This window comes from Armigeres subalbatus, chromosome 1, assembly GCF_024139115.2.
Source record: "Armigeres subalbatus isolate Guangzhou_Male chromosome 1, GZ_Asu_2, whole genome shotgun sequence".
NCBI lineage: Eukaryota > Metazoa > Arthropoda > Insecta > Diptera > Culicidae > Armigeres > Armigeres subalbatus.
Genome location: NC_085139.1, coordinates 88,812,444 through 88,826,511, shown reverse-complemented (window position 1 = coordinate 88,826,511; position 14,068 = coordinate 88,812,444). Strand labels below are relative to the sequence as shown.

The 14,068-nt window shown below is 44.7% G+C and overlaps 1 protein-coding gene across 5 annotated transcripts in view; it reads right to left on the bottom strand.

The window, feature by feature from the left end:
- The window catches only part of LOC134228008 (2,3-bisphosphoglycerate-dependent phosphoglycerate mutase-like), a 47,730-nt gene that overhangs the window by 13,310 nt on the left and 20,352 nt on the right, over positions 1 to 14,068 (bottom strand). Inside the window, exon 2 of one of the 5 annotated variants that reach the window (XM_062709766.1) lies at positions 2,803 to 3,146. In XM_062709766.1, coding sequence (XP_062565750.1) covers positions 2,803 to 2,905 — 103 coding nt within the window. In that variant the 5' untranslated portion in view covers positions 2,906 to 3,146. Of the gene's footprint in view, positions 1 to 2,802; positions 3,279 to 14,068 lie in introns of those variants that run through there. The other 4 variants (XM_062709789.1, XM_062709782.1, XM_062709774.1 and 1 more) reach the window with 4 other exon arrangements.

The window sequence follows — 14,068 nt, the reverse complement described above, 5'->3', positions numbered from 1 at the left end:
TTATCACGCCTATCTAGAGAGTAGGAGGTTGAGGGTTCGAGTCCCTCCAAGACACGTGGATTCTTTTTCGCAAATTTTATATCAATTTGTCCATTTCGAAACATGTGCTGTGCATATGCACAGCCAAGATATTTAACAAAAAACGGTTTTCGTACGGCCGATTTGCTGAATAATATGCAAATAATTGTAATCAAGTGTCGGTCTTCCACCGTCATTAGGCGTCTGAGTACACGCGACCGCAGGGGCGTAGGGCAATCAAACTCATCAAATGCTTTAGCCAAGCAAGCCTTTGGCACAGCAGAGTGTGATTTATTCACACTCTATACAAATCCGCCCAGTCCGTTGTTGGGGGCATAGAGTTCGATCCTCTCGTTTAATAAACAATGTGCACTCGCTTGACTGTGGATATACAACAGTAAAGCACATGTGAAGATTGAACAAATCAAGCATCCGAAAGATATTATACATTTGCAAAAAAGATCTAACCGCGGTGGAGGTTGGTACTCGGATTCTGATGGCTTTTCCGAAAACGTGACCTTTAAGTGGTCTTGTTGTGTAGGGGTTTATTATTATTTATTTATTATAGTATACATCAACAGGCTTATTACTGCCCCAATGATATTTGATTTAAACACAAAAACAAGTAATTCAAGGACACAAACAAATCTCTCATAGTCAAGTGATTAACGTGAACAATACAATCACGGTTATCACGCCTGTCTAGAGAGTAGGAGGTTGAGGGTTCGAGTCTCTCCAAGACACGTGGATTCTTTTTCGGAAATATCATATCAATTTATCCATTTCGAAACATGTGCTTTGCATATGCACAGCCAAGATATTTAACAAAAAATGGTTTACGTACGGCCGAGTTGCCGAATAATATGCAATTAAAGTGAGAATAGTTAAAAGAAAATCAAAAAAACTTTCATTTCGAGAATATGATATCCCTACAAACATTGAAAGCTGAGAGAGCGCTTATTCAACCAAAAATAACCTTCTTCAATTTTAATAAAGAAAAAAAAACCTTCTTCAACAAAAAAAAAACAGTTTATCCAGCTAAAATTGTTTGTTGGGATTACGTCTAAGATTGGTGAACTATTAAAACAACTTCAAATGCAACATTCCTGAAACAAAAGTTCTGTGTTTGTTAATCCAACAGTGCTATACTTTCTACTTTTTACTGAAAATCACTAACGAATTTCCTTAATTTTACCAACGATTCTTTTACTTTTACCAACGATTTTTTTTGTGTGTGGCAATCTTTGCTCAATCTCATATTTTTGTACGCGTGCAAGATGTCTGATTGGTGAGACGAGGTGAACCGGCCCAGGGCCGAAAATCTCACTAATAAAGATAATAATAATAATGTCTGGTGAGCATTCTCGCTTGTCATTTCTCACTTCTCACTATCGTAGTGAGATTTCTCACTTTTCACACATCATTACGTATTTATGATTTCTCACTTCTTAATTATCATTAATCACTCCCAAACGTCATTTTTGGCCATATGACTCGTTTTACAAACGAAATTTACGGTGCTATGATTTGTTTTGCTAGATGACATTTTCGGCCATTTAACCCGTTTGGCCAAACGACGGACATATGATCAACCCGTTAGGTCAAATGACATTTTCGGTCGAATGACAATTGCCCTTTCTGCCAAACAACCGTTTCGGCCAAATGACCCGTTTGCCCACACCCCTCTCCGTATTTTCTGATCATGCCTCATCAGCTAAGCAAGTTCCTCAAGTTGTTTGTCGGAATACCCAAAAGACTATCGCTTAAATGCAGCGTTCTGAGTAGATTCCAATTTATCGTCCTGCCAAACAGGCGAACTGAATCAAATTTACCGTCGGATTCCTTTTCCTTTCTGAATTATTCTGACGATTTAGGGGTTCTGCCGTCACATCAAGCAAGAATAATCATCTCCGGAGAGCAGCGCAGCAAGTACAATAAGATCCCAACTACAACACCAACGGATTGGATGGGTTTCAACCGAAGTATGGTTTTGACGGTTATCTTCTAAATAACTTTCGTCCTATGTCCCGTTCCTGTTTCGACCAGATTTTCCTAGGCTACTAGTTTTTCGTTCTTAATTTGTCGTTCAAACCTGTAACTGTTGTTAGTTTCAAAAACCTTGCTTACGGATGGTACCTGGGTGCTTTAGTCGCCGGCCTTCCGGCCTCGGCATCACCATGACAAGCGAGGAACTGTCTATCAAAGTCAAAACTCACATTAATGAACAGGAAAAAAAGAAAGCTTCGAGTTTCCTCTACCTCTACCAATTTGTGAATGGGCTGTATAAAGATTACTTTCAGAGCCAAATTATTATTATTACCATCTTTATGACAATTGCAACGCAAAAACAAGACGTTACTATAATTGTTGAAACAATATTGAATGAGGTTTATAAATAAACCTAAAGGTAGAATGCGCATTTATTTATTTGCTAACATTACGCTGTATCAACAGGCTCAATTTTTGCTTGGTTGGATTAAATTAGACCTTCTTTGTCTCCGGTTTCTTGATTTGCTGCTGTCCAATTACCGCGGTAAGCCCCCTGAATGACTCACGTTGTAAGCCCTTTCGAATGACTCATGCGATACCTTTCGAAAAATGGACACATTTCGTGCACTATAATTATGGGGGATAAACAGCAGCACACTTATTTCCGGTGGCTTTAATGATACAGATAAACATCATCTGCATTCGAAACACTCACTATCTTATCGATGATTCCCTAAACATTTAAATCCTCGGTCCAGTTCAAATGAGATTTAAATTCAAGGTTACTAGACTCACCTTCTTCGCTGAGCCCGACGTCGTGCCAGCCGCAAAAGAGGTTCATCTTGTTCCACTCGCTCTCGCCATGGCGAATGAAGACCACGCTGTACTTTTTTGTCATTTTATCGTCGGTGACGCTGGGATGCGAGCTCCGTAAAATGTCTTTAGAATTCTGTGCACGCGAACGAAGTTCTTCGAATCAATTAGCACCGAAAATGTGATGCCTACAAACAAATCCACATGGTTCACTTCACTTTGAGAAAATGCACTTTCATTTGGAGGATAAAATCTGTTCACTTCTCGAAGGGCATCACGAGGATAACACTTCTTCTGATCACTTGGAATTGTCAGCTTGTAACATACTAGGAGCCAGGTTAGTAGGATTACTAAAAGCTATGAACCGCATCGGTTTGGTAGCACACGGCAACTGAGTCCATACCGGGATCAACCCGCTAAATAATACGAAAACAAACCGGCCGCGCCACGTTTGCGCTGCTTCTACTCATATAACGTTAGCTTCGATAGAACCTACTCATAAATATACCTCGTGGATAGGTTCTGGATTGCGATTTGAATAAACGTTGTCGAAGGGAAGTTTGAATCAAAACTGAGTGAGGCAAACAACGCGCGCGTTCGCTCCCCGATGCGATGCCATATTACCGCATATAGGGCAAATCACTACTTGGGCCTATGGACCCCATTCCCGGCTCACTGCACAGAAAGCTAATGATTTATAGTGTTTAGTAGCCGTAGGTTTATGATTGATCATTTTAAAAAAGTCTCCTATTTATCTCGCACAATACTTAATATTTTTCAACCATTTATTTCACTCCTAATCGATCCAATTATAGAAAATAAAAATGTAGATTTCAAACTTTTGCTCTTCGTTGCAACACCACTGAGCCGAAGTGATTCTTTCCACTTTTACAAAACGGTATCATCAAATAAACACCTACCTGAAAATCGTCACAGTGCTCGATACAACCATTGCTTCAGGCTGTTTATCACCACACAATAATGCTAAACTCACGCACTTTAATCTTTTGTAATTGTTCGTATCACTAGATTTTATATAAACATATTGGAATACATTTAAAAATGTATCCTCAAACCGTACAAAAAATCACCTCGGCCCAAGAACTTCTAGCTGTACAGTGCTGCCAAAAGGCCATAAGTCTTATTTTAGTATGAAGATAATCCTTCATCGTTAATAGGAAAACTGTCTAATACGTTGAAGCTATCATGTTATTTATAATTCTCTCGATTTCAAAAGGTGGAAAAGATATTGTTTTTAAGTGTTTGGAAGAAATTTGGATGAGTAAATATATCTTCTCAACCAAATAAAAATGATTATGAATAATACCATCTGGCATCTTGTTGTCGTGGAACGTGCATATTTTTGTTTACGTCGCATTTTCTACCGTCCCGAGAGAGAATGAGAGTAAGATGTTGAGAGATTGAGTAAAATATTGCGTATGCCGAGGAGATTTGGGGTATGCCGGATAAGCAATCGCCTATGACTGAAATGAGTGCTGCACCATGTTAATTTAAATCAAATAAAAGCTTTTTCAAGCGGTGTTTAGCAAGAATAACTATTTTTGAAGCAGAGGTGAACCCCATCGCAATATTACACGGCCCACAAAATTCAGAAAAGTTGCCCCTAGTCATAAATATCAATTAAATAATGCAGTCGTGCGCATGTTAGGCCGGGAATGGGGTGAGAAACCCTACCGTTGCGTATTAATGTTTACGAAAAGTAGGAAGCGACAAGAACAACTGCAACGAGATCCGGCGATACAACCGCGATGGATGTAGCGCGACATACTAAGATGTGGCATCGGTTGCATTGTATTGAAGCATGCCGCGCGCGGATCCGCTTCTCGAGAAGCACGTGATTAGGAACAGTGAAAGGCAATTGTGTTGTTTGATATGTGTCTGTTTCGTGAGTGACTTTTGGAATGCTTTGAGGGTTTTTGAAATTTCAGGCGAAAGTGATACTTATTGACAAAATAAATTTATTTTCCGCGAAGGTTAACGGAGTTTCTGATCGTTCTTTAGTGCTGTAATGGTGGAAAGCGCAATTCCCAACAAAAAAATCATGAATTAATATTTACCTTCATTCAAATTCTATTTTTTTAGAGTAGTTAATTCTTGTCCAATATACTATTCTAAATATTGCCAAAACTCTGACCAAAAAGACTAACGTGTGAGGTTTGGAAGAAATGATAACAATTATGATTTTAACTTGGGGTGTAGTTGGAAAATGCGAAATAATTAAAATATAGTCCACCAAAACACGTGGCATAGAATCATTGTAATAAACAAAATAAGGGAATCAGAAATATTCATGAATTAGAACCACCACTTTAAATTATTTTCTTGATTCAAGTGCGAGACGCATAAGGCGATCTTATTGTTTAAGTCGAAATACATTTCAGTGAAGTTATAAGATGGTGGAATGAAATGGAACAGTACTATACCACGTCTTGTTGCAATTGAAGACATTCCACTTGACCTAATAAGCTCTGAAAATTATTTTCTATCCAATAAACTTTTGTCTCTTCCTTCGACATGGGAGACTCGGTATCCTATTCGGTCGCGATATAAGTACCGAAGTGCACAGCGAGCGGTGGCGGGATTGAAGGTTCCCCAAACACTCGCGACGCGATTCTATCGCTTGGGGACTCACAAGTTCCAATAATCACGCTTCCACGGGTCTTCCGATGACAATTGACTGCCAGCTAAGGGTTCGGTTCTTAGCTGGTAGTGCAGCCTAGGCACTGTTGGCCTTCTGACATCAGCTAGAATGAGAGGGTGCGTCATGTGGGGTCTGCCTAGGATGTGGTGGGGTTCGACAGTGGGCTCTGTACAACTTCTATAAAAAGCTGCATGTGTCCTCAAGCAGGCCCTATCAAAGCGACCGTGTGCCGCTCAAAGCGCACTAGCCTAGTCCTGGTATTAGGTGGGACTTCAAACAAATTTGACCTGACTGATCGAATGTCTGTTCACCAAGAAGGTGCGGCTCAAACAGCGTCAGTTCTGGCATCCAGCGGCTGAGTACGAAATGCTATTCCCCGGAAGCTATACCTAAGATGGCAGCCCTATACCGGTGGATATGGAACCTTGGGCCAATAACCTACTGTTCCCGAAACATCAATTTGTTCGAGAATCAGATAATGAAAGAATACGGACTGATTTTCAGGCATCTACTTTTAGCGCGAAACAACGGATACGAATAGGAACATGGAAAGTTTTAACCCTAGCCCAGCAGGGTAAATTGGCACAACCTGGCAATGAGGCACGCCGCATGAAGCTTAAGGTGAAGCGTTGAGACACTCAAATTGCAATGTGATTGTGTCATAAAAAGCATCAACTACGGATTTGTAGTGGTGGACACTTCCAATACCAATTCAGTAAGCATACACGTGGGATTCATTTTTTGTTAACATCCGACAACAGTAAACATTGCACGCATTCGGAAGAATTCAGCCCAATTTAGAAGCAGTATTAATCAATACAGTCTAAGCATGGGATTCACTGATGGATTTTGTCAGAAAAGCATCAGTTTTACTTTGGTTTAGGTGAATATTTATGAATTATGTTTTCACGATGCTGGCTGTTTATGTTTACATCCTCAACTGTTGTTGCCAGCTGCTCAAACGCATCAATAACAAGATTATTTTTTGCCCCAATTTTTCAATTTTTAACAATGCACCCCAAAACAAAATCAATAAGGTATTATTATTGCATCAATACATAATGCGTTAGGAAAAGATTGATTAATTAAATCGATATTTTACATGTTTCCGCTATGATTTCACAATAGTTCATATCGACATCACTGTCTGCTGCTGATCAATGATTGCTTGCATACGACGCTACCGACGTCGTGCAGAGTGTTGAAACCGGCGACGTCGTTGGCATTGTGCGCTACTGGGTTGAATTTTTTCACTTTGTCCACTTGCTTATATATCTTCCCTAAATTAGCGCTATGCGATAATATCATCATACCGCCGCATAGATTGAAATTAGAACTAAGTCCAGATTTACTTTTTTAGTGAGAAGATGGTCAGGTATGTAGGCAATATATAAATTAAATTTATCTGTGCATATCGGGGTGGGTGGGGTGGTTGATTGTTTGACTGTGTTGGTAAGCCGCAAGGCAGCCATTCTGAATGACATGTCATGAAGCCTTAAGATCCTGGGAATGAGTGAAGTCCATTGGTCAAACTTTGGAGAACACAAAACGCCGTCGCCGTCGCCAAACGCCGTCACAGTTCCGATATACTCTGGTTTACGAGGTGAACACGCTCCCCGGCATCGCGGAGTTGGCTTCCTACTAAGTGCTCAGGCACACTCTGCGCTTATGAAGTGGGAACCTATAAGTGAAAGGATAATCGTTGCCAGATTTAGAACACGGGTCCGAAACCTTACTATAATCCAATGTTATGCGCCAACCGAGGTTGCCGATCTGCAAGACAAAGAGAACTTCTATATCTAACTCAATGCCGTCGTAGATATAATTCCGAAGGGGGATATCAAGATCTGTATGGGCGACTTTAATGCGAAGATAGGATCCGACAACTCGAACTATGAGCGCATTATGGGACGCCATGTTCTCGGAGAAATGAGCGAAAACGGAGAGCTGTTCTCAGATTTCTGTGGTATTAATGACATGGTGATCGGGGGATCGCTCTTCTCTCATCGACCGGCTCACGTGGGTCTCCCGTGACGGCTTAACAGAAATCAAATCGACCACATCTGGATCAGCCGAAAATGGAAACGGAGCTTTCTTGATGTACGGAATAAACGTAGTGCCGATATCGCGTCTGATCATCACCTCCTCATCGGCGAATACGCCTGCGCATTTCGCGGATTCGTCGGCAGGATGAGAGAGTTGGACGACGGTTCAACACACGCCGACTGGAAGATGCCACGGTGATTCGAACTGGATACGCGTTCTGCAGATATTCCGGAAGGTGGCAGCATGGAAGACCAGTGGACCGCCATCAAGAATGCCTTCATAGCCACCAACGAGAATAATCTGGGCGAACTGCGCACTCAGAGAAAACAATGGATCACCGATGAGACCTGGAGGAAAATAGAGGAGCGAAGAGAAGCCAAAGCCGCGATTCTGCGGCACCGATTTTGTGGCACCTCAGAAATCAGGATGGGGAGACCATCACACTGACTGAGGACTATCTGGGCTTCGGAATATCAATAGGTGGGTGCTACCTGCAAAGTACCTGTCCTTGGTACCTATTGGCAGTATCAAAGTCCGGGTAGGTGAGTGTTAGGCACGCGAGACGTGCCGGGTGTTTCACGCCCACAGGAGGTGCACAGAGTGGATAGAAATGGGAGATGGGGGTATTACAACCCCCACAGGTGAGTGTTGGGGCACATGGGGTGCCAGTGTGTCATGGGGAGTGTCGGAGAGTTGAGGCGCATACGTGCACTTGTGTACGTCATGGAGAGGGCGCAATGCCCGATAGTCATCCCCGAAGTATTGCTTAATTGTGGGCCGGGGAATGACTGGAGAGGAAGGAGTTGGTTTTAGTGGGTCGGGAGTTGTGATCCCATCCCCACACTACCTGGGTTCGTCTTCCCAGGTGTCTGGTTGCAGATTTCCATTACCTTCGTTAAAAAAAGTATCTGTCGCTACTCTCTCACTATGATGCAAGGGCATCTCTTAGCAGATGATTACTTCCGGCACATTATGGTACTACGAGCGACACAACATTATGGGTTCTGAACCTCCATACGCAAGATCACTCTTAAGACACTCCCGTGCAATTGGCACCTCGACTCGTAATGGAAGTATCATTTCCAATAAAACTTGAATTACCAATGTGATAGTCTATGTGATAAAATAATGCCAATGACCTGAAAATTTCGAAAAACCACAAAAAATATTTCGGATGTGGCTTTAGAATCAGACGATTTTTAGATACGCTATATGGGGTTTGATCTAGACACTAATGACAGAGACCACATTGCTCCACAGTTGGCACGGCAAATGCTGGGTAAAGCGTACCATTGGTACTTCGCGTACCTGAAGGAATAAAATAGACCCCATCTCGCGGTCCTTAGCCTCTTACCCAGCTATTCCTATCCCTACCTCCCCGTGGTGCTGGCCGGGATACGAGCAACCTTAGGGAAGATCGGGTAACCAACCCCGTTGGGAACTATGGTCGTATGCTGACAGGGAAGGGGGAGGGGGGGTTGCTCCTCTCCGGAGGTGTAAATCTTATTGAGCGTCTGTTCTCCATGTCAGGATCGGCTCACAACAGCGTCTGTTCTTCATGTTAGGGGCGGCTGATCATCGTCCGAGTGCCAGCGAGGGACTCTAAGTGAAACTGTGCACCGTGGTCCACCGGGAATAAGGAGGAATGGTCCTCCGGAAATTTAGGGGGTTTGGTGTCAGGCCCTGCAAGCCAGCCTTTAAAAAAATATAAGCAACGAACAATCAACAAGAGAGTACGGACCGGAACCATCGGCAAAGACCACCGCGACGAAAAGGGACTAGCGATTGGAAACTCGGTCCGTGAAAGTGCAAATCTCTCAACTTCACCGGGAGCACACGCATACCCACCGATGTGCTCAAGGACCGTGGATTCGGCAACGTAACGCTGCAGGAGTTTTGTTGGAAAGGATCAATGGTGCGAACGTTTAGAGGTAATCATACCATCTACCAGAGCTGCGGCAACACACACGAGCTGGGAACAGCTTTCATAGTGATGGGCGATATGCAAAAGCGCGTGATCGGGTGGTGGCCGATCAATGAAAGGATGTGCAGGTTGAGAATTAAAGGCCGGTTCTTCAACTTCAGCATAATCAACGTCCATAGCCCACACTTCGGAAGCACTGATGATGATAAGGACGCATTCTACGCGCAGCTGGAACGTGAGTACGACAGCCTCCCAAGCCACGACGTCAAAATCATCATAGGAGATTTGAACACTCAGGTTGGCCAAGAGGTGCTGACGAACGAACGACTAATTGATTTCATCGCCTCCAAGAATATGGCCATTCGCTGCACCTACTTCCAACACAGCCTTCCGTATCGGTACACCTGGAGATCACCACTGCAGACAGAATCACAAATCGACCAGATTCTGAAGGAGAAGGACGCAGCGCGGGCGGTCGCGCTGCAGCAAGGTACCCGGCAGAACGTGGAACGTTATAGACGGAAGCGGAGACAGCAGACCGGCTTTTTCAAGAAACGCCGCCTGGAAGAAGCGGAGTACGAGGAGATGGAACAGCTGTGCCGTTCTTAAAAAACACGCAAGTTCTACCAAAAGCTCAACGCATCCCGCAAAGGATTCGTGCCGCGAGCCGAAATGTGCAGGGATAAGGATGGGAGGATAAGGATGACGCACGAACGTGTGGTATTCGAAAGGTGGAAGCAGCACTACGAGGAACATTTGAATGGCGCTGAGAGTACAGGCAGTGAAAGTCAAGGCAGCGGAGGAGATGACTACGTCAGTTTAACGGACGATGGAAGCCAACCAACCCTCACCTTGAGGGAAGTTAAGGATGCCATCTGTGAACGCACGGAACAGGCGAATTGTAACTTTCGATGACGTCCACACGTCTGGAGAGTGGACGTCCTCACGTCCCAAACTAGCTCACCTCGTAGGATAGGTCTCAGGGTCGGCAATCGACCTGCTTTAGGGAACACACGGACGCCTCAACTCAGAAGCGGACTATAATAGTCAGAACCAACCACTTGCATGCATAAGACGACTTCCAACAAAGAAAAATGAGAGAGAGATACATTTTAATTTCATTTATTTTTTTTCATCTTTAAATTAGGGTTAGTGGATTAGGGTTAGTTTACGTTGCGGCCGATCGGAGAAGTTGGGGCCCTTACGGTGTCATGCGGAGAACATACTCCAAACATACCTTGAACGCTTCGGGGGAGGTGTCGCCCCGACTGCATGTCAGACTTCGCGGGGTGGCCTAGGTTCGGTTCGTATCCTATACGAGCCGAGGGCTTCAACGATGGTTGGGGCTTCGGCTGTCGATTGTCGCTGTGGCTCCGTGTCGCGTTCGTTAACGGCCGAAAGAGCCCTGCGAGTGCTCGTGGATTCGGCGTGGCTTGGTTGATAATACGAGTCGATCCCTCCTTCACCTAACGCAGTGACGGACTTCCGAGGTGCAGGCCGGGCTCGCTTGGACTTTCTGGTGGGCTACCCGGGTGATTCAGACGGACTTATAGTAACAAGCACTAAAGGATGCAACCGAGGATAGGCGGACCGCCGGGAATGGTGGTTGCGTTTCCACGGCGTAGAGCTTGGCTGGTCACCGTACGGTATCGGCGAGCGCCGACGACGTGGGTCTGATGGGCTACACGGGTGATTCAGCCGAAGAACATGCACTAGAGGATGCCACCAATGATTGGCGGACCGCCGGGAATGGTGCTTGCGTTTCCATGGCGTAGAGCTTGGCTGGTCACTGTACAGTACTGGCGAGCACCGACGGCGTGGGTTCTCGCTTCGGCCTTTCTGAATGTAGGTAACAGCACTTGTTGTCGAAAGCAACTTTATGTTGGCCTTCCCAGGAGGCTCACGATAACCCTTCCAAATAGGGAACCAGGGTGGGGGCTCCTGACGATGGACACTCTTTCGGGATGCTTCGGTCCTTGCTGCCCTCGACGAGATAAGGAATCACCTCCGGCTGCACCTGGCAGCTCAAAATGCTGCCCCACGGGTTTGGCGGTGGTTTTAGGAAATAAAACTTCTATCGCTGGACTTGCTTGCCTTATGGTTTGCAGCCGACTGATCTCGATCCAACAATCCTATTTCGCTCTTTCCCTTTTCTCCTTTCTTCGCCCCGGATCTCAGGTTGCCTCCATGATATTTCGCCCAAAGGCGAGTCGTCGTTTGGTAACGTTAGTACATTTACACGGTGAGGGTAGAATAATCTCATATCGATAATTGACATACAATTATTCTACCCATTTTTCTACTACATGCATAGTCTCACAATTTGGGGTCTATGTAATTAGTCTTTTTAATCTGGTTAATGTCGTGCAAGCAAGTATGTGGAACTATTAAATTGTTATCGTATTCGGTAACACATCCAACAGCTAAAGACCAATAAAGCAGCTGGTAAGGATGGTATCGGAGCTGAGCTCATCAAGATGGGCCCGGAAAAGCTAGCTACTTGCCTGCACAAATTGATAGTCAGAATCTGGGAAACCGAACAGTTACCGGAGGAGTGGAAGGAAGGGGTTATATGCCCCATCTACAAGAAAGGGGACAAGCTGGAGTGTGAGAACTTTCGAGCGATCACCATCTTTAATTCTACCTACAAAGTGGTATCCTAGATTATCTTCCGTCGTCTATCACCATTAGTGAATGAGTTCGTGGGAAGTTATTTAGCCGGCTTCGTTGACGGCCGCTCGACAACGGACCAGATCTTTACTGTACGGCAAATCCTTCAAAAATGCCGTGAATACCAGGTCCCAATGCACCATCTGTTCGTTGATTTCAAGGCGGCATACGACAGTATAGACCGCGTAGAGCTATGGAAAATTATGGACGAGAACAGCTTCCCTGGGAAGCATACCAGGCTGATCAAAGCAACGGTGGATGGTGTGCAAAACTGTGTAAAGATTTCGGGCGAACACTCCAGTTCGTTCGAGACGGCGTGGAGCGCAGCGAGCGAGATGGACAGACCAGGTGCAAAACGACTTGGCGAGCGTGGGGCGTATTCGAGGATGGAGAGATGCGGCCTCGAACCGTGTATTGTGGCGTCAAATTGTTGTGTCAGTGTTATCTGTTTAGATGTAGACTAAATAAATGAAATGAAAATGACCTGAAAATTTCGAAAAAACACAAAAATATTTCGAAAAATGAATAATCATTATTAGTACGGATGTGGCTTTAGAATCAGACTTTCAGATTTTCAGATACGCTTAATGGGGTTTGATCAAGACACTAATGACAGAGACCACATTGTTCCACAGTTTGTTACCAACAACTGGGAACAATAGCTAGGTCCAGTGCCCGGTGTTCAGGGTAGTTAGTTCAGGCTAGCGGAAAGCAAACTATTTTTCTTAGTATAATTTTTATTGAACAAAATTCCCTAAATGTACATGGCACAACAATTATTTGAAGCAAATTAAAAATATATAAATGCATTTGAAATTATATACCACCTAATTGGAAGTAAAGCTAACGCAATTAAATAAAACTGTCAATTTGAAATCTATGTATCAGTTATATTCTCTACAACGGTTAACATCCTCTAAAACTATAAACTGACTACAGAATATTTAAGAGGTTGGTAGTACGTTTTCCGGAAGAGGGGAAAATAAGAAAGAGAGTGATAGAGATAAAGGGAGAGCGAAAAGGGAGAGAGAAAAGGGGTAGAGAACAAGGAGAGGCAGAAAGTTGAGAAGATAATGACGGGGAGAAAGGCTTGAACCTTGATAGAAGACGGACGGATTAAATGCTCGCTCGATTATGAAAAACGGATCCCTGTTTTGAAGGAACGAAAAACGTGTTCGCGGTGAAACGGGAGTGCAAAGTATTCCCTCGGATTCGGTGTTGAGTGTCCAATTCGGTGTCAAGTGCCCAAGGGGTCCAGTACCAGGATTTAGCCACGTCGTGATCCGGAGGATCCAGCCCGGACCAGTGTCGCTACATTCCAGCCCGTGGCGAAGGCTTTTCAACAACCCGAGGAATCACTAAAGCGCCACGGATTTCTAGCCGCATCATTAATCGGTGCCACGTACCAGAAGCAAGTCACGGAAGTCTGGATTCACCACGGTCCCGGTCTGGTGGAAATCGGTGGTCACGAGTCTAAGGAGTGTTGGACAGTTTCGGCGAGTCCCGTGCTGGTGGTTCGTGCGCCCGACGACATTGCCACACCACACGCCACGATCCGCGATGGCCAAAGTCTTGGAGGTGAGGGTCTAGCAAGGTCCGAGGGCTTGCCCCGCTTGCTAGAATCCAAAATCCGATGAGCCATCGCCCCGTGAGCGAGCACGAGGAACGTCGAAAGGAGGGCGCAGTCCAAAGCGGAAAACCTACGATATCCCGAAAGCATTGAGGCCACGCGGCCGAGACTCCAGGAAGGCGCAGTCCAATTCGGAAGACCTACGATACCCCGAAAGCCATAAGGCCACGCGGCCGATACTCCAGGTAAACCGCCAACAATCAAACTACACCTCTCTCTCCCATTTTGCATGCTTCGCCCAATCAGAGGCGTCTACGGAACCGGATCGGCCGCAACGATACCCCCTTTCCCCCCTTAAATTGATGTAAAACAAAAA